General features: G+C 37.3%; 1 protein-coding gene across 6 annotated transcripts in view; it reads right to left on the minus strand.

The window, feature by feature from the left end:
• The window catches only part of LOC145687959 (ubiquitin-like modifier-activating enzyme 1), a 163,155-nt gene that overhangs the window by 93,905 nt on the left and 47,977 nt on the right, over positions 1 to 21,273 (minus strand). The window contains exon 1 of one of the 6 annotated variants that reach the window (XM_081761563.1): positions 8,691 to 8,953. The exons of 3 other annotated variants lie outside the window; for them this stretch is intronic. Coding sequence is in view for 1 of the 3 variants with exons in the window: in XM_081761560.1 (XP_081617686.1) it covers positions 8,145 to 8,273 (129 nt within the window). In the remaining 2 variants the exon portion in view is untranslated. Of the gene's footprint in view, positions 1 to 8,144; positions 8,550 to 8,578; positions 8,954 to 21,273 lie in introns of those variants that run through there. 2 more of the 6 variants (XM_081761564.1, XM_081761560.1) reach the window with 2 other exon arrangements.

The raw sequence follows: 21,273 nt of genomic DNA on the forward strand, positions 1-21,273 counted from the left end.
AGATAAATGATTGATGTCGACTCAACAGCTGATCTCATTTCATCTGTGCTCTCTTTTCTTATAAAACAACTAGTTCTATATTTTCTTCTGTGAATATACATGGCAGTACTTTACAATTAATTATCTTCCTGAGTGCATAGTAACACTGGTTGAATAGTAAGTACACAGACTAGTGTTTTGTAGTATTCGACCCCCTGGTAACAAAAAAGAAAAAAACTGTATGCATGCCTACTTCTAACTCTACTCACTACGAGATGTTCCTCGCCCATTTGAAATGTCTTGACGCTTATTATGCATACGATATTCCCTGAATTGTTACTATTCTGAAGTTTAAAATTCTAAATTCACCAATTTGCTGTTTTCCGCGTCTGTATTTTTTTTCTTAAAAGAAGAAAAAAAAGTTGTCGAACCCACCTACACCCCGGTTCCTGTTCTCTGCGAGTCAGTGACTAACTTCCACATCCATATAATATGACCGGCAGAATTATACTTTTAGAGTTTATTTTTTTTACTCGTAACTGTTTTGATATTAGCTGCGACGATAAAAAAATGAAAAAGCAAAATAAATCATTCTTCTAGTTCATTACAAAGGAAAAAACTGATTCACTGGAAGCCACATCGGCATAAAAAAAAATTAATTTTATCGCTATAAGCTATGGGAAAAAGCTTAACTAACGTACTAATTCTTGTATACCGCGATGAAGATAAATTTTTTGTCTTGGCTTGTAGCAGAGTTGGCTGGTTTAAACCAAAAAATTAAAAATTAATAAAGAAATAAATAAATAAAACGAAAAATGTGAATCGTGTGAACTTCATGGTGACGTTTCCGTATATCAATACATTTGCATTAGTTTTATCTCCTTTTCATCTTTTAATCAAGGCATCCCATGTTCAATTCTCGGTCGAACTATAACCCTTCTTTCAAGTCTAAACCAAGAGTAGTTCGGATGTCATTTTAAACGAAAATAATCTTGATAACCTCGGTATTACGTAAGAATGATAAACCTAAACATACGAAACCACATTGTATATTTCTGCTTGCCTGAATACCTGTTGTTTTATAAAGAAGCTAATGTTGCTTTAAATATATTGATAGAAACTGGTTGAATTTATAGACTGCCTACGTAGCTTCCAATATTAGCTTGGATTAGACTTTCAATGATATCTACATACTAAATTTATAATTTAATACCTCAGTTTTACCGTACTGGTTATGATACGTTAACCTTAAAATTTTACATGCAAAGCAATAACAAGATTTTCCCGTTATTGCTTTGCATTTCAAGTAATGACGGGATTTTCCTGGTGGCTAAGGCGGGAGTTTCCCGATTTAAGAAATTTACTGAGCGGGCTTCTTTAAGCTTATGTGGCTCCTTCCCGAATAACCATGCAACGCCACAATGGGTGCAGTGGGTGCAGCTACACCCACATTAACTTCGATTTTCCGATTTCCTACAATAATCCTTTCTATTTTGAATATTTCTTGTTTCCTATGTTTGGATATATTTTTATGATTTCTTAAGTATCTCAAGTTAGATGCTATCATACCGTGTTTTTCTTTTTCTAAGTAATGGTTAGGGATTATTTCTGAGATTTTAAGGCTCAATAGTGCAGAGCGTTCTGGCAACAATGTTAGGATGTATTGTCCCATCCAAGCCTGCAACCACATTACTAAAATCCTGGGGCCGCCTACGCGAATAACCCCGGTGTTGCATAACACAAAGGGAAGACAAACTTATTTCTGTCCATATAAATACATTGAGCAAAATATTTAAATCAATGTTTCTTTTTTTTTTAATTTTTACCCAACCAACCATGGTTTTTGCTAACCCTCGCTTGTAGTGATAAACTACCAATAACTTTTTACCCATATGGCTACTCTCAAGAGCCGCCACTGGTTTGATTAGCAGCATTAATTCCTCTGTTATGGTATTAATCTTACTACTGAAATGCATATACAGCGAAACCTAACTTAATGGACACCTCCAAAATACGGACAGATTTTTCTTCTTTTTTTGCTCCGGCAGAAATATATGCATTATTGCGGAACGAAGCTCTTGCTTTAACGGACATACTCAGATACAGACACGGAGAGTCTTCCTCCCCCCCTCAATAGCCTCTTGGTAATAGGCAGGGGTTACTCTCGAATCACTATTTAGCAGATAAAGTACTTTCCTCAGTTTGAAAGCACAGTAGACAAAATGATTTCCCACAGAACATCCTTATTGTAAATCAGTGACATTAAGAATATTACATAGGAGGGTTGGATGCTGAATTTGAAATTCTTCCTTTCTCTGTCCATCATAAATTGATTTCTAGCAAGCCACCACTATGTAAAAACAATAGTGACGAGTTAGTCGAATTTTCTCAAGGATTCTATGCGAACTTTCCTAGCAAATTTACTATTTTTTTCTTCTGGCTTGCATTTCCCCCTGAAACTTTAAAAGAACAAACGTCGTTACTTATACGAGAAATTTTAGCAAGGAATATTTCACCTCTCACTCTGGCTTTAAAATCGTAGCAATTCGATTTAGTGACAAACTTTGGTTGCCTTAAAAAGTGTTCCTGAACAACGGTAAGTTCATTATGCATCCTGTAACTAAGCTACAAGAGGCCTACGTTCATGTCAACTTTTCGAATATTTCATTCTATTAGTGCCTCAACGTAGCTAAGCGAAAAGTATATGAACAAATGAGTAGTGTTCTCCATGGCTGAATGTAAAAAATCATGGTTCGATAACCAAGAGATTCGTGGTTCGAAACCAGTCTCGGAAGCTAAAGATTTTTCTTAAAAAATCTAAATTTCCCAGATCTTAAGATCTTTATCTCCTTTCGCGATTATCTGATGCTCTAAAGAGAGTTCACCTTAATTCGACAACTGTCTGATATGATCCTCGCGGTTCGGAAACTTTCTTTCTGTTTCACAAAATCAAAAATTGTCATAATATGGATGCTACTCGATCATTTTTTTTTCTCAAATTCTAATCTCGCATATGTAAATCATCCTTCTCTGTATCCGTATTTGGATCTTTCTCTCTCTCAATGTCGTCTACTATGAACGCACAAGGTTTGGAATCAAACCTTCGACTCTTGAAACCAAATGTAAGCGCTCTAGCAATATGCTATCGTAACTATGTAGGTTTGTTGCTAAAAGCAGCGTCATTGTAGATTTTGTTCGGGGAGAGGAGTTCTCCGCCGAAATAAGATTTTCCTTATAACACTGGTTTACTATACATTTAATCAATGTGTGTTTATCGCACTCAGAGGAGGGGGGAATTAAGCCCTCCTGTACTGCTCAAATGACTCCCCACAAATGTTATGGATCAGAAATGGAGCACTCACCCTTGGCGTTAGAAATGAAATGAAATCCGAGTTTAACGTCCGGGTTTTATGCCCTGTAGGCTAAGGGAGACTATGATTAAATCAAGATGGAATAATTGGTGGAATGAGCAAGTGGGAGAAAACCCACGGAGGACACGACGTTGTCCACCACAAACTTACTTGGCGCGGAATCGAACCAGACCAGATTAAGGTTTAAGGATTTAGATTTCTGGGCTTTCGGCATCTATGGTCATGTTAGCCCATCACGTATGAGGGATGTCATACATCGACGATCACATTATCCGAGGAAAGGGAAGGACCAAAGGATAGGGGGGAGGAAGGAAGCAGTCTGGGACCTTTATGTTAAGTACTATCTCGGCATTTTGCTTCGTGTGAATGAGGAAAACCCAGGGTGGCCTGAAAACTCTTTTTACACTTTTTCGACCGAGTGCCCTCACCAGGAATCGAACCCGAAACCGCTCACACCGAAGGCAAGAGCGTTAGCGACTACGCTACGCGGGATGACATCTCACGTACCAGACGTAAGCGCTCTACCACAGAGACACTGTGCACACACCCTTGGCGTTGGGGTCCTAATTCGATCCCAGGCCTTGTAAGTGTAAACATCACGTCTGTGGATTTTCTGAGAATTCTCTAGTTTCTCTTGCATTTATATTTCACCAACTATTTAATAATAATTCATTTTAATTAAGCATTCGTCTCCATTGGCCAACTGGGTATAACTGTGGGACAAAATTTCAAACGTGCAGACGACTTGGGTTTGATTCCCAGCAGGAGCTCATGTGATTCGGATCCCACGTTAAGCTGTAGGTCTACGGCTCACATAGCCTCACTGCTGAAAGAAACTCTAATCTTAAAGTAAAATAAACCTTAAAAGATTTCATTTTTATGGTTAATGAAATGCAAATAGTGTTATAAAGAAACTCAGATGCAAAACTAATTTAAAACTTCGTAAAATTAGAAATATCTTTTTCTCGTTTCAAGAGCTTCACTTATAATTTGAAATATTTGAATGAAAAGAGTGAGAGAAATCTGTGGGATCCCAAGAAAGCTCCCACACACATTGTCAGTCCACCACAAAACCCACTGAGCGCAAGCTGAGATCTAACCAGGAACCCCATGCAAGAGAGGTGAGCGCTCTACCACTGAGCCACCGCGGTCTCAAGTGCCCCTTCTAACTTTAGTTGGTTTATATTACAAAATCCATTGTTCGATTCTAGTGAAGGTTGGTTTTTAACAATTATATTTAAATTTAATCTGTAAAGTTATGAGCTACTTTTTAAGTGTTAAATGTTCCAGAAACAATTAACCATCTAATGCGCAAAATGCCCAGCGACCAAATCACTTTTATATACGAGGGTAATTCAGAAAGTAATGCGTCCAAGCCCATTATTTGCCAATAGTATGACAAACATTTTGAACTGTTCATCATTAATGCACTGATATTTAAGCTATATAATGCAACTTCTTATCTCTTCTCGTTCCAGAGTAACGGAGCAATCCATGGCACCCAGTGGTGACGTCTGGTTGAAACAGTCAGTTGTCATTGAATTTCTGATTGCGGAAGATTGTGCGCCCAGAACATTCATCGCCGGCGATGAGTCATGGATACAACATTACGATCCGGAAACAAAGCGTCAGTCGATGGAGTACCGCCACACGTCCTCTCCTCCGCCTAAAGAATTCAAAGTTGTCCCATCTGCTAGCGACGCCTCGTCCTGCCCATATTCTGGATCTTCCGCCCTGCGACTTTTGGCTCTTCCCCAAACTTAAGGATCAACGCTACAGTTGTGACGCGGAGGTGGAAGCAGCTGTTTGCAATAGTGTCCTCAGCAGCCACCAGAATGCTTTGCCGACGGCATGAAAAATCTTATTTCAAGTTGGTGAAAGTATGTTGCCCGTAATGGGAACTATGTTGAAAAATGATGCCACCATTTGTAGCATAACAAAGCTTTCAACTGATACCTGTATCGGTGCTATCTTTCAAACACAAAGGTATCCCCTTGGAAGTATAACTTTCTGAATGACCCTCGTATAAAGTAGCCGAGATCTTTGTACTTAAAAACTTTATAGAAATATTAACTTGCAAGGGAAACTATTTTTTTTTCTTGATTGTTTCCTTGAGTCTAGTTTGTTTGAAGTTTAAAAATGTCTTTTTTTGTTTTACTTTTAATCTAAAAAGAATGATTAAAAACATTGCCTTTTATTATTATTATTATTATATTTACATAAATACTATTACTTTTTTTTTAGTTCGTAACAGGGAGTGAATTAATACTTTGCAATCAGAAGCTTCAGGGTTCTGTCCCTTTTTTGATTGAGGTTGTTCCATACTTTTCTCTCAGTTCTATCAAATCAATGCCGGGATGAAACCTTTAAACATAGCATTTTCCTTATTGTCTTTCTGCGACTTTCAACTGGCATCGAACGCATATTACTAAATAAATATTAATGATAGACGGCATAGGGCTTGGTAATAGTTAAGAACAGCTACTTCTCATCTCCCGTGCACGAGGATACATCTTACTGTTGCACTACCTAAACACCCTAAGTACAAGGGCAAGAACTCAGTCTATTACCTACTTTTTAACATCCTAGATAGTCATTGAATAATTCCTGAAAGTATGGCGTTTCTCGTCCTTCCCTAAATGGGAAGTACGGCTCCTTAACTATAACCTAGGGCTTTTTCAACAGGTGTTTGGCGGAATTTTAGAATTTAAACATAAGTGAGCACCCAAAAATAAAAATATTTCATTGGACATCCCGTGTAGATTTTGGTATAAAAAGCTCTGGCCCATTCTCTTCCTCTGACATCTCTCAACAGGCAGCTTCTATTAAAAAAGCGCTAACAGCCCTCTCCAGTGTCGTACACACGTGGGAAGTTTGAGCTTTAACCTCATGTGCAATATTATTGGAAAATAAACATTTATTATATTCAGATAAAGGTTATATATTTTTTTAAAAAAAATCGCATGTTCTTAAAACAATGAGAGAATACTTGAACACCCCTTGATGAAATTTTGTGTGCATTACTGGGTCTATCTACACAATGTCCGATACTTACATACAGAAACTTTTGTTGGCAAGAGTGCACTTTATGCAGAACAAATGATTTTGTCACGTTGGTTGGCATGACGCAAGGTAGGGTCGGGTTAGCTTAGAGTTTGGGAAGATTGGACCCATTTTGTTAAAATTAATAAAGTGTAATTGCTTTTATTGTATCGGTTCGTAAGAATGTTCTGCACAAAGTGCACTCTTACTCTTTTGTTTTATATTATTACTACTAATAAAATAGAATCAGTCTACCGTGGTATCATGGGCATACAGTAAAGTGGGTCGTTAATAAGGGAAGATTGAAAATCATTACCGCAGAGTTTGAGGTCTGCCACTTCCATATAATGATCTGAGACCCAATATTATGAATGTGACCAGAATAGAGATGAAAAGTTATTTAACTAAGTTTGAAATTTTGGATCTCTATATTTTGCTACCATGCAAGTTGCATTATAACACTACATCACCGGACAGCAAGAAGTTTTAAATTCGAAAATCAGGAGAAATATTGCAACGTATTGCGACAACTCGAATGACACATGAACAAAAAGTTTTTTTTTCAGTTGCTATAATAATATTTAGATAAATAAAACTTCGAACAAAAGACTACACTTGAAATATTATTATCAAACTGTGTACAGTTTGATAACATGTTTCTTCGCTGTTTGATAATAAAGCGCTTTGTTCAGAGTTTTGTTTATGCAAATAAAAACTGTACGAGCAACACTACAATTTTATAAGCTGTAAAAATAATATGATGAAAAAGAAGAAAATGTTCACGTGTTGTGTATTATCTGTTTCTAGGGCACGATTTTTCTCTTTTTTTATGCATGCCTATCCAAGTTTTAGCTTTGCTACCAATTAGAGCACAAGTAACTAATAATTCCATCAAACACTTAAAAAGCCTGCGTACTTTGCTGTCCAATTAACCGTTTTATCTCGGTCATCCGTCAGTATGCTGAAGCCTAAGTTGGCCAATTAACGGAGTAATAACACATTATCATCTTCATATTAACATGGTTGCAGATAGACTATGCGGTCAAATTATGTACGTGTCTAATTTAACAGATTTTACTGTATTCCAATATACTCTGATACTAACTTGATCAAAAGCACGACTGCTATACATAAACTAGAAACGTAACTTGAGTATTTCACTACTCCCCAATATATCCCTAATATTCATAAATGCTTACAATCTACTAACTGCACTGTGTCAAGGACTCGAAGACCAGTTTTAAATTAAAATTTTAATTACAAACTGGCCTAATTATTTCAATATGCGTAAACATACTGCTCAGTTGTTAAGGATGATGTCTCAAGCATTCTTCAAGGTACTACTCAGTCATTTACCTGACAACTGAATTGTACGAACTTCAGAACTATTTTAGGAAGATTTTTCCACACAAAATTTTGATGGGTAAACTTGACAAGACACGCTCCAGCTGCGCATCCAAAAGTAGGGCCTTTTTAAAAAGTATAGCAGAGTAGAGTAAGATATAAATAAGTAAGGTAGGGGTTAAAAACTGGCTAGCTTAAGGTTAAGAAAGCTTTGATCCATTTTCATAAAATTATTACTTTGTAATTTCTCGTTTCTGAGAGAGTATACCTGCTGGAGCGGGCGTTGTAAAGTTAATCCATTTTGATTCTTGTTTGCTGATTTTCTTACCTTAATGACTTATAAATATACAATAGATAGATATAAAGTATTAATAAGCATTATAATTACACACATCCATGATGCACTACCTCAAAATCCACGGACAAAAATGTCGCTCTGTTTCGAAACATTTCGCTATTAAATGAGGACCCCAGTGGTTGAAAGTCATCTACAACCTCCTCACCACTGCAGGTAGTACCCATTTTATTTGTAAACATTCACGTTATCTTTTGGGTTTTGACAGACCATTGTCCAACGAAGTTGACAATTACAATAAATTCATCGCTAAAGACGAGAAAACCGAGAACACAATCGTCCTCAGAAGTTTATAAAATACCCGCCTCTTCAATCTCATCACTAGTAATTATGATTCCCGGCTGTTTTGTCTTGATGGAATGTCAAGCACACTTAAGTGACCATTTTTGCCAGGTACCAATTAGAAATAATAAACATAAATTTACAATATTTTTTCACCACCCGCACAAGGACAACTTCGTGAAATAACACTGAAATTCCCCCTTACTCAATGAAATGTTTGAATATTTCCTTCCGCTGGCACTTGATCAATATCAATGTAACAAATGTACAGGCACATGCACGTCCACGCACCAACTCAAGGCGCCCATATGACTTACCTTCGGGAGTGTGGTTGGGAAATGGTTCTAGAACTGCAAAACACACAGAATGCTGGTGAACAGAAAACTGCAACTGGTAAGTTAGACTAATTGCTTCCGGAAATACTTATTTTCTGCAGAAACAATCAAAAGCACAAGTAATCACTTCACTCTCAGCATGTTTTACTCAGATCGCCAGAAAGATCATTTTGCTGTACCTCACGAGTTACGACGACACACAAGATCATGACGTCATGCTTACGTCAACAGTAGACGAGTCAACACGAAGCCACGGAAACTCGGGGAGGTAAAGGGAACACTCAACACATGAGCACGAGCAGAAACGGAGGATGGTGGCGCTACAATAACAAACTGCTACGACTTTATAGATTATTTAAACTCAATTGCATAAACTCGAGAAAATTACTGCTGAAAAACGAACACGCCGCAAAGTTGCAAGTAATGTATACAACAGCTCTTTTTTCATGATTCACGCACATCTTTACTCAGGTATTGTGAAATATACTGTTAATAGTGAATTAAAAAGAAACTGGATTATCATTCAGTGCGCGCGGCCTTGGGTTCAATCTCAAGGTAATACGGTTGGTTAATTCCCCTTAGAGTATTGTCCATAATAATAATGATAGAGCACAAAACGTAAATAATGACAATACAGATAGAAAAACCGAGACTGTCCCGAATATGAGTAAAAAAACGAACTGAAAAATGAATTCCGATGATCCTGTTTTAGTTTCATTATTTGATCAAGTATAATTTGGGAGAAAAGCTTTTCTATGACCACATGTTTTTTTTGTTTGTTTGTTATGTTTTGCGGGTGGCCCGGGTTGTTCTCACAGTAAGTGTACATGTAGCAGAAGGATACCACGTTAAGAGTATTCATCCCGGCGAAATTAAAATACCGTTAATTTTACAGTAATTATGTGATATCTTCAAATAGATAAAAGATAATCGAAATGTGGAACAAGGGCGCCCTAGACAATATTATTTTACATGAGAAACCGTTATCACGACTCACTTATCTGTTTTCGATTTCGAGCCATTTTGAAAATCTAATATGCTAAAGAAAATATCTTGGATCATAGTTTTTAAATCGTAGTAGAGAGTAATCCATATCATATTAGGGGTCTAGATTCGCCGCTCATTCGTAACTGATTTTAATCACAAGTGCGAGGGATTACGGAAAGGAGTCAAATATACACAATATTGTGTCAAAACTTAATGAGTTTTATACTGTATAAATTAACATCGAACTCTATATAAAAAAAAGAAAAGAAAAGAAAGAAAGAAAAATTGGGAGTAAGGGGGTAATATCACCACTTTACTTATTTATTTTGCTGATTTCAGGATTAGGATTAGGAATTTGATTTCTGGGCTTTAGGCATCTATGGCCATGTTGGCCCGTCACACACATGAGGGATGACGTCCTTCGATGATGACAGTACCCGAGGAATTGGACAGGAAGAAAGGAAGGAAGGAAGCGGCCTGAGACGCATTATGTTAGGTATCATTCCAGCATTTGCCTGATGTGAATGAGGAAAACCCACGAAAATCCTCATTCAGGATGTCTGGCCTGAAAAAGCTGTTACACTTTCTCGACCGAGTGGTGTGCTAATTTCAGCTAAATACGGAGTGAATGAATAACTGGGAAATCTACGAAAAATTACATCAAAATCGAACAGTTGTAACGGAAATTATCGTGGAACGTTTTTAAGTTGGATAGAGGGACTGATCCATCTCACACGAGAAAACTGAATTCACCGCTCAATCTTGACTAACTAACTCCAAGCACTACGGATTACGGAAAAAAACAATCAAAGCGTATGTACAGTATTGTTCAAAACTCTTGGCCACCAACTTTGTTTCAGAAGACCATATTCTGGCAACCATACATAAGAAATTCTAATACTTCGTCTTTAAACAAAGATCTCAATTCGCCAAAGAAATCCACACTTGCATGACTTAATTCCAACTGTAGGTAGGAGTACAGGACGCTTGAAGTATATGTGACCAGAATTTTTTGATGTGCATAATGTTATATCAAAGCCGAAAGAATTTTGTAAAATTTATCGTGAAACTCTAAAAGAAATAGAAGGGTAAATCTACTACTTTATTAGGATCACACAGAGACTTATAATAATATGTTGTTAGTACAGCCGTTACTCCGCACAATAACCCTTGAACGGAAGTGAAAATGAAATGAAATCTTTGAGTTTTACGTCCCACGATTATGCCGGTTAGGCTAAAGGAGACGGTGGTGATGATTAATGAATGAAATGATGGAATGAAGAAAGTGGGAGGAAACGGGAGAACCCCGAGAAAACCCACGCACATGGTGTTTGTCCACCACAAAGTTCACTTGGCGGGGGCTGGGATCGAACCCTGGACCCCAAGCACCAGAGGTGAACGCTCTACCACTGAGCCACCGCGGCTAGTTTGAAACAATAAAGAAGCAATAATGGTTATAACAATGATAACAAGTACATTTTTCGACATTAAAAATGTACGGAAAAGTAACAGTATGAAACTTATAATTTATTAACACGGTTAATATAGGTTACAATATTTAAATATAACACAAAGGTTAGAATTGTTCAATAATATTTTCTAATATATGAAGATTACAATTTTTCAAAAATAAGGAAAACAGGTTGGTGTACGAAGCAAAATTAATGTGCAACTTAAGTACAATAGTCTTTCATAATCATCTTCAATTGTGTATGGATAGTTGAAAAAAACACCCTCATATCGTGTGCCGGAGTTAACAGTTGTGACCTGCTCTTACACTTAATTGTGTTCATTGCAGAAAATCCAGCTTCACTTAAGTAGGATGTAGAAAAGGGAATGACAACTTTCACAGCCTTTGTAGAAATAGCTGTAGAAATGTGTAAGAGGCTGCGGAAAATAAAATTCTGTTTTCGAAATACTACCTGCTACACAGTAATGTATGCACAATAATATATTACAATTACAGTATTTTTTCATTGTAGATGATCATAGTAATGTGAAATACAAATATATATATTTTTCCTATTTTTTTGCAATTTGGTTGCTATAGAATTAATAATTTTGTTTCGATTTCCTCGCGGTACACCAGCGGCCCATTTGCGGCACACCGGTTGGGAAACACTGGTCTAGCCAATAAAGTTTGTAAGCAACAGTATCAGATATAGTTTAACTGCACTATGTACTTCGCATATTAAACGATTTTTGCAAACAATTTCAACTCGTTACGAATTTCACCCCCACTCCCGGCCCGCTCCTGCATCCCTCGATGCTAACGATTTAACCGAGATTTGTAGTATACTTGATTCTTCTCTACGATGTTCCTTTTGTTTGTTTTTCGTTCAATTATTGCGTAAACTATGTGTCTCTATTGTAACACTATGACTGGTAACGTTGCTTTTTTTTCAATTACATTGGGGGGTGACTACCACTGTAGAGCCAAAACTGCTGGTACGATTTGAACAATTCCAACACTTTAGATTGAAAACCTATCGTTTCCAGCATCTTTCCTGTCTTTTCTTTATTATTTATTTATTTATATATATATATATTGTCTCTGCGCTCATCACAAAATTGGACTATGGCAAGAAACTTTTGTTAAACTCCCTATATATAGCAATTATTTTGGTCAAATTCGTAAATGGAGTCAGTCTGTTAACGTCTTAACGGATAACAGTGGCTAGTATATCCCATGCATGTAAGTTTCGCGTGACTATGTTTACTGTCTTTATCAGAGTTTATTCTTTACTGATTTTTAACTGTGACTGGAAAGCTTTGAAGTAAATGTACAACATATTACGCCAACATTTTAACGAAAATTATCGTGGAACATATCCTTGAAATTGAAGGGAGTGAATTGACACTTTCGTTCTTGGCAGATTTTAACTCTAAGCTGTGAGGATATTTCCAATGCCATAAAGAAAATATACATTAAATTTTGTCATAATCGAATTTAGTAATGTAGTTATGTAGTAATGTTGTTAATGTAGTTTATATTGGAAAATAGTCTTGCATGTACACTCATGTCCAAAATGATTGTTGCATATCTACAACTATCTCCTTGTAAGAATATAATTTAATAATGATTTTGCAGGGTACTTTTAATACTGATACTATTTGTATAATGGGGAAATGTGTATTTGTGATAAATTTCATAAGAAAAGAATTACAAAATACGAAAAGTAGAATGAGTAAAACAAAATGTTGCTAAATGGACAAGAAAGTTTTATTTTCGTTTTACTGTTCTTATTTACTGCTCTTTTGACATGAAATTCGCTACATACATGTCTTTGCTGATTATACACATACTAACATTGTAAGAAATACCGGGCGAATTCGTTAACAAATTATATTCCTACAACAACATATTTATAGACATGCGACAATAATTTTGGACATGAGTGTACATGACATGCTACATGTGGTGTATTTTGCCCTCTTGATGGATTGCAACTCCAAACCATAAGGTTACTTCTGCCGGTGCAAGGAATCAATTAGCAGTAATAATCATCATTCCCGTCCCAAGACCCTAGTCACGAGACTTCTAGAAGCCCACAGCACATTTCGTAAAGATAGTAACTACTACAGTTACGAATAATTGCATTATTTATTGCATCCAATCCCGTTAAATATATTTAGAATTGTTAAACCTTCTTTATATATTAAACTATTAATATTTCACTTAGCATTAAGTCATTGATCTTGATATTGACAATATACAGGGTGTTTCAAAACAGCACCGAAAACGTTTGGGAGGTGATTCCTGACACCAACATGAGACGAAAAGTATACACCAACCTGGGTGCACAAGTGCTTCCTTTCGGAGTTATAGGCTGCCGAAAACATGAAAAAAAAATGAAGTTAAAAAGGCCCATAGCTCCAAAACTATGGGGCTTACCGTAGTCGGCTCAAGACTTCAGTTACGAACTAGTATGTGTTTTATCCAAATATCCAAGATTTAGAATTCTGCTGTACTTACTTAACGATTTTTATAGAGGTAGTTGGTGAACATTTTAAATGATATGCCCGTAGCCAAACTCCCTCCATAAAAATTCTTACGTGAGTACCTTAGAATTCTGAAACATGGATTTTTGGATAGGGCACATATCAATTCCTAAGTGAAGTCTTGACCTGACTAGGTCCCATAACTTTGAAACTATGAATCTTTAAAGTTCATTTTTTCATGTTTTCAGCAGCCTATAACTCCGAAAAGAAGCATTTGTGCACCCAGGTTGGTCTATACTTTTCGTCTTATCTTGGTGTCGGGAATCACCTCCCAAACGGTGTCGGTGTTGTTTAGAAACACTTTGTATATGTATGTCCATAAAAATTACTTCTAGCTGTCCTCTGACGAGAAGACATCTACAAGATCACGAGATGCAAGAACACTTCATTCCAAGTGCATAAAGTTGTTATCTCTCTGAGTAAACCAAACCGATTATCGTCTCGTAATAAACTATCATTCCTGCCCTCTTGCAAATAAAGTACCTGACAATCCTGTCGTCCGGAAGTACTAACTCGTCGCAAGTCTGCAATAGCAATTCAACGTATACCCGTCTGGAGTGCAGGTCATTGACTAGAAGCAGGAAAAAGTCGAGAGTAATGACACAAATCTCACTTTAATAGTAGCTCCCATCCTTCATTACATCTGATTGACAGCACGATAAAAACGTAATACAAATATCTAACTTATCGTCAACAAAATGAGCATACATACATGCATACACACCGAACGATCACTATGGCTATCCATTCAAATAGTGAATTCGATTTTGTACGCCGGCATGTTCCATGATGGTTAAGGCTCGGATTTCTATGACATGTCATATTGTTTATCTTGACATCTTTTTGCATACCCAATTAAATATAAATACATTTCTGACTCTTGCTAACACAAAAGTATGGTTATTATTGGTCATATAAATGCATATTTCAACCATAATTTAGGTTTAGGTGATAATTGGACCCGAAGTTATATAAAAGCGCATTTCTGGCATTTAGTTATTATTGCTAAGAATTATATTGCCAATATTGGCAACGAAGTTATTTGAAACGTCTTGCTTACAAAGATTGAGGGAATACTGTACAGAGTGTGGCGGTCAAAATTGTTGACTTGGCGAAGACACAATCACTTTGATAAGAGAATTCGCCCTTAGCCTCTTTTTTTTTCTGAAACAGTATATGAAGTCCAGTTTGTTTTATGCATATTGATGGAAAATATTCTACTTCAATCCAATCCGGAGGGGGCGATCCAACAACCCTGTTATCCTTAGAAGATATTCTCCATCTAGTGCAAGATACGACACTGGTAAAATTTCATGGGTGGAGGTTGACAACCGGGACACACCTTCGCGCTCTATTGCGTAGTGAAATTGGTAAATCTAGGTCCAGCTTCAAGACTCCTCGCGCTCACTATACGTACCATTAACGATTGTTAGGAGATGAGAGGATTCGCTGATATATGTAAAGTTTACGTTTTACATTACTATAATATTATGGTACTGATTGTAATATATGTAAATGTTCACGATTCACGGGGTTATTTGCCTCCACTCATGCAGCCCCAAAGACATCTTTATTTTAGGTTATATATTAAGGGCATAAATGCATGTATATTTTCGAAGTTTTTTGGTCAGAAATCCAAGCGCTAGTAATAACGCACCGCGCGCTCTAATAGTGCATAGCTACGGGGCTAACTAGTTGATCAGTAGGCCTATTTAACCTTTTCAGGACGGGCAGGGATTTCAAGAAAATCGTAGACCTTTACTTTGGCGGCCCTAGCACCCCTCCTAATTCTTCCATGGGTATGAATTATATCTTGTTGGAAAGCTTATGAAACAAAGATTCTAGTAAGATAACCTTTGAGGCTACCGTACCCAACCCATAGAAGAAGAAGAAAGAAAGAGAAAAAGTGAAAAAAATATTTTTTTCGAAATTTGTGAGAGTCTGGCAACACTGTTTCTAGCCGTACGCTAGAAAAAAATATTCTGACCTGTAGGCCAGACATTGATAATAATTATACCAAAAACTGAAGGGCAAAGGTACAATAGCTAGGTAAAAAAAAAATCGGAAGATAGAATCTAGGTGAATCATCCTGTTCCTATTTTCCCGAGAAATTTTCGTCTACCCTTACGTTGGCAGGCTTGCCGACGCCCATAAATGTCACACATAAACAAACCATACCTCGTTGGAAACCTTATAGAACAGACATTTCAGAAAAGTAACTTTCGTGTCTCTCAAACCAAATTAGTAAAAGAAGAAGACGAAAATCATTTTTTTTTTCAAAAATACATTTCTTCAGATTTTGTCAGACTGTGGCAACGCTGATATATACCGTACGCAAGCAAAAAACATCTCAGATTTACGCCAGACACTGGAAACAATGATATCAAAAAATGAAGGGTTTAGATTCAATAGGAATGGAGGGAAAAATTCTGAACACCAAGCCTACGTGAATCATCCTGTATTTTTTCGATAGATTGTGGTATACGCTAACATTGACAAGTCTGGTGATGCCCCTAATTGTCACAAGCATATCGTCTATACCTCGTTGGAAACCTTATGAGACACCCATTTCAACAGGGTAACTTTCGTGTCTCTCGGACCAAACTAGTAAAAGAAGAAGAAGACGAAAGTCAAAATTTTTGCGAAAAAATCTATTTTTTTCCAAATTTGTCCGACTATGGCAACACTGGTATCTGTCGTACGCAAGGAAAAAAATTCTTACATTTACGCCAGACATTGGGAACAATGATATTAAAAAATGAAGGGTTTAGGTACAATAGGAATGGAGGAAAAAATTCGGAACCCCGAACCTACGTGAATCATCCTGTATTTTGTTCGAGAGATTGTGGTATACGCTAACATTGGCAGGCTTGGTCACGCTCCTAATTGTCACAAACATATCAGCTATACCTCGTTGGAATCCGTATAACACACACATTCCAACAAGGCAAGTTTCGTGTTTCTTGGGCTAAATTAATAAAAGAAGAAGAAGACGAAAATCAAAATTTTGGTTGGAAAATACATTTTTAAAAATTTGTCGTACTATGGCAACGCTGTTATTTCTCGTACGCAAGAAAAATAAAATCTCACATTTACGCCAGGCATTGGGGACAATGATATAAAAAAATGAATGGTGTAGGTGTAATAGAAATGGAGGAAAAAATTCGGAGCACCGAATCTGCGTAGATCATCCTATATTTTTTTCGACAGATTGTGGTATACGCTAATATCGGCAGGCTTGGCCACGCTCCTAATTGTCACAAATATATCAGCTGTACCTCGTTGGAAAGCTTATGGAACAAACATTCCAACAAGATAACTTTCGTGTCTGTCGGGCCAAACTAGTAAAGGAAAAAGAAGACAAAATGAATATTTTGGGTGGAAAATCAAGTTTTTCGAAATTTGTCGGACTATGGCAACACTGTTGTTTGTCGTATGCAGGAAAACTAATTCTCACATTTACTCCCGTTATTGTGAACAATTGTGCAAAAAATAAACCGTGTAAGTGCACTAGAAATGCACTCTTACTAACGGCAGAGATAAACTCGCATTGGTTCACCTAATATTGTTCGTCGCAAGATCATTGCTTTTCTTTCCTTTTGCTTCGTCAGCAAGATTTTTTTCTAAAACTAAATAACTTGTCAAAGGAGGGAGTTGAAAGAAATGCATATTTACGACCCTTAGATTCAACTGATAGCTACAGCTGACTCTGACCAGGCTAAAAATAGAACGGTGCGTTCTGAGGTATAACTGTTTTCCTTTCGCTCTCTCTCTCTCTGTCTGTGTGTATGTCTGTTCAATAAGTTATCTTGTTGGAATGTCTGTTCTATAAGCTTTCCAGCGAGGTATAGCTGATATGTTTTGACAATTAGGAGCGTGGCCAAGTCTGCCAATGTTAGCTTATACCACAATCTCTCGAAAACATACAGGATGATTCACGTAGGGTCGGCGTTCCGAATTTTTTTCTTCATTCCTATTCCACCTAAACCCTTCATTTTTCTACATCGTTGTTTCCAATTCTGACGCAAATGTGAGAATTATTTTCCTTGCGTACGACAAATAACAGTGTTGCCATAGTCCGACAAATTTCGAAAAATTTTAATTTCCCCCCAAAATTTTGACTTTCGTCTTCTTCTTCTTTTACTGGTTTGGCCCGAGACACACACAAGTTACCTTGTTGGAATGTTTGTTCCATAAGCTTTCCAACGAGGTATAGCTGATATGCTTGTAACAATTAGGAGCGTGGCCAAGCCTGCCGATATTAGCGTATACCACAATCTATCGAAAAAAATACAGGATGATTCACGTATGTTCGAGGTTCCGAATTTTTTTCTTCACTCCTATTGCACCTAAACCCTTCATTTTTTTTATATCATTGTTCTCAATGTCTGGCGTAAATGTGAGATTTTTTCCCCTTGCGTACGACAAATAACAGCGTTGCCAAAGTCTGACAAATTTCGAAAAATTTGATTTTCCACCCAAAATTTTGACTTTCGTCGTCTTCTTCTTTTACTGGTTTGGCCCGAGACACACAAAAGTTATCTTGTTCAAATGTTTGTTCCATAAGCTTTCCAACGAGGTATAGCTGATATGCTTGTGACAATTAGGAGCGTGGCCAAGCCTGCCGATATTAGCGTATACCACAATCTATCGAAAAAAATAGAGGATGATTCACGTAGGTTCGAGGTTTCGAATTTTTTTCTTCACTCCAATTGCACTTGCACCATTCATTTTTTTATATCGTTGTTCCCAATGTCTGGCCTAAATGTGAGATTTTTTTCCTTGCATACGAAAAATAACAGAGTTGCCATACTCCGACAAATTTCGAAAAATTTGATTTTCCACCCAAAATTTTGACTTTCGTCTTCTTCTTCTTTTACTGGTTTGGCCCGAGATACACAAAAGTTACATTGTTGGAATGGCTAATCTATAAGGTTTTCAACGAGGTATGGTTTGTGTGTCTGTGATAATTGAACCGATGGGTTTGACTTTTGTGTATCTTTGTCCCAAATATCTGTCGTAAATGTGAGATCTTTTTTTCTTGCGTACGATGAATAACAATGTTGCCAGAGTTCCTCAAATTTGAAATATATTTTTGTCTTTATAAGAAAATATACAAAAAAAAGGGTAAATTCAATACCCCTCCTATTCACCCCTCTCAAGCCCAAAAGTAATGGACTGGGTGTGGCTAGTTAGTATGTTCATTTGTCTCTATGGATGCCATTTTTTTATCCTTGTAGCTCCATCAGGGGGTACCTCCCCCCAAATTCTGAAGGGAGAGAGGGAACACTATAAACACCCAACTTTGCTCCCCTCCCCCTTCACGGAGGGACCCATTACATGAATGATATACACAGAATTAGAAAGTTCCATCCTTTCTAAAGAGATACATAACAAAATCATATCTCTAGGTTAATTAGGAGCTGAGCTAGAGAGGTTTGAATTGCTGGCTCAAGGGTTGAGCCGTTCGTCCTGAAAAGGTTAAAGTTCGCGCGTGATAGGTAACCAGGATTTATCAGTTCTATAACGATTAGATTGTGAAGTCCTGTAAGGCTACTGCATCCATTGTGAAAGCAGCTCTATTACGGAGTTGTTCGGGGAAGTGTGTCAATTCTGGTGTCAACAGGGCCAAGTGACGAAAATCGGCAAAACTGCAGAGAACTACGCAAGGTTTATGGTTAGAGTGAACGTTTTATTCAGCGTCTGGTACGGGGTAAGAGGGCACAGCCCGGTAGAACAGCTAATTATCCAACAGAACTATGGTCAACTCGATTTTATGTCCTATAGCCATGAACCGTACATTTGCACGTACGGGCTATTTCAGGTGTACCCGTCGTCGCCCAAGTTTAGGATCGTTAACGATTCGTCTGGTGCAATGAACGTTTGAATTGACGGTACGAGATTGCAAGAAGGCCTGCTTGTCTGGTAAATCACGTTTTTTTACTTCACTCCGTGGTTGGACATTTTTAAATGGTACAGACATGGTTCGAAGAATATAGCACAAACTTTCAGCATCTTGAATGGCTCCCGAATTCCCCGGATCTCAACTTCATTCTGAAACACCATGGAATAGTCTAGTCTCATGAGACACTCCTTCATTCCCGCCTGGCAGCGAAGTTTCGTTGACTATGCGTGTGTGGTGGAAACATGATATGCTAAAGCTCTCGTGCATATTCTCAACACTGCAAGCCAGTGAAGACTGGTGTATGGTATGATGCATTTTACAAGGCAACAATTAGATCCATGGTATTGTAGACAAGCGCATGACTGGTGTCCGGTATGTCGATATCCTGGAAGACTCATGACCGTATTTAGATAAGTGCTATTCTGTGCTGGAGCACAGGGCGGCAAAATTTTTCAATTTTTTTTTTAAATATTCACAATAAAGTAATATTTAAAACTAGCAACCAGCAGTCCCGCGCAAGCGCGATAAAATATGCTAATGTGTTTAATTCGCTCTAATTACAGTAGTTACTAATTACCTAGCATATCTGATTATTTTTCAAAAAGTCATCCTCTCCCACCCCTACCCCAAGGGGTGAGGACGAACTTAAATCATCATGAAAACTGATACCGGTAAACTCAGCAACCTCGAAAACTATGAATTCAATATTAATATCTGTCGTTTTCAATCACTTTTAAAATGTTGCCCCCTCCCTGGGGAGTGGAGTATGACCCTAAAGTTGAATGGGATTAAAACTGTCACTATTCATCTCAGTGACCCCACAAACTGTGAATGAAACTCTAATATTGGTAGTTTTCGGGGGGATTATTTAGAGCACAGGGGCGCACAATATATAAATACGGGCCTGGGAAGACTAGGTACATTTGACCAATTTGCATCTATTTTCTATGGCGATTCTATTTTCCAAGACGACTACCTGTGCACGAATGGTTCGAGGAACACAGGACACACTTTCAGCATCTTAAATGGCTCCCAAACCCTGCGAATCTCAATCTGTGGAACGTAAGGAATTGGTCATTCAGTTCCTTGAGATACTTCCTAGTCACCTTGGCAACGCAGCTTGGTTGATTACACCAGCGGACGGACGACTACCAAAATCTCAATATACAGTGGCTCAATAAAGAAGTCGGACATATACATATTCACACATTCAAGAGAGAATAGACAATCCAAGAGTACGCTTCAAAGAACAAAAAATATATTTTAGGTACTCTATATTATTTACTTATGGAAAATAGAAACATTAATGACAAAACTTAATTTCGTGACTACAAAAAATACAAAAAATGAAAATACAGCGAAAATTCATGTCAAAAAAGAACTCGGACAGGCAGCACCACTCTCTTTCTTTTTTGGGCTTAATAGGGGAATTTCCAAGAGTTTGTCTACTTGACACTTTTAGATGTCCAAATGAAGCGAGTTGAAGCCGTACTGTTTTTACGTGGATGAAACTGTGTGTTTAAAAGTTAAAATGGGAAGTCAACGTGGGCAAACATCTTTAGCAGTAAGAGAACTTTTTCAAAAACATTAGGGAGAGGAAAAATCAGTTCATCATACTGTGGAAATAGTTGATTGGTCACTCCCCACAGTTCATGATATTATTAGACGTTT

The sequence above is a fragment of the Thermobia domestica genome, chromosome 6, assembly GCF_964235325.1.
Source record: "Thermobia domestica chromosome 6, izTheDome1.hap1.1, whole genome shotgun sequence".
Lineage (NCBI taxonomy): Eukaryota > Metazoa > Arthropoda > Insecta > Zygentoma > Lepismatidae > Thermobia > Thermobia domestica.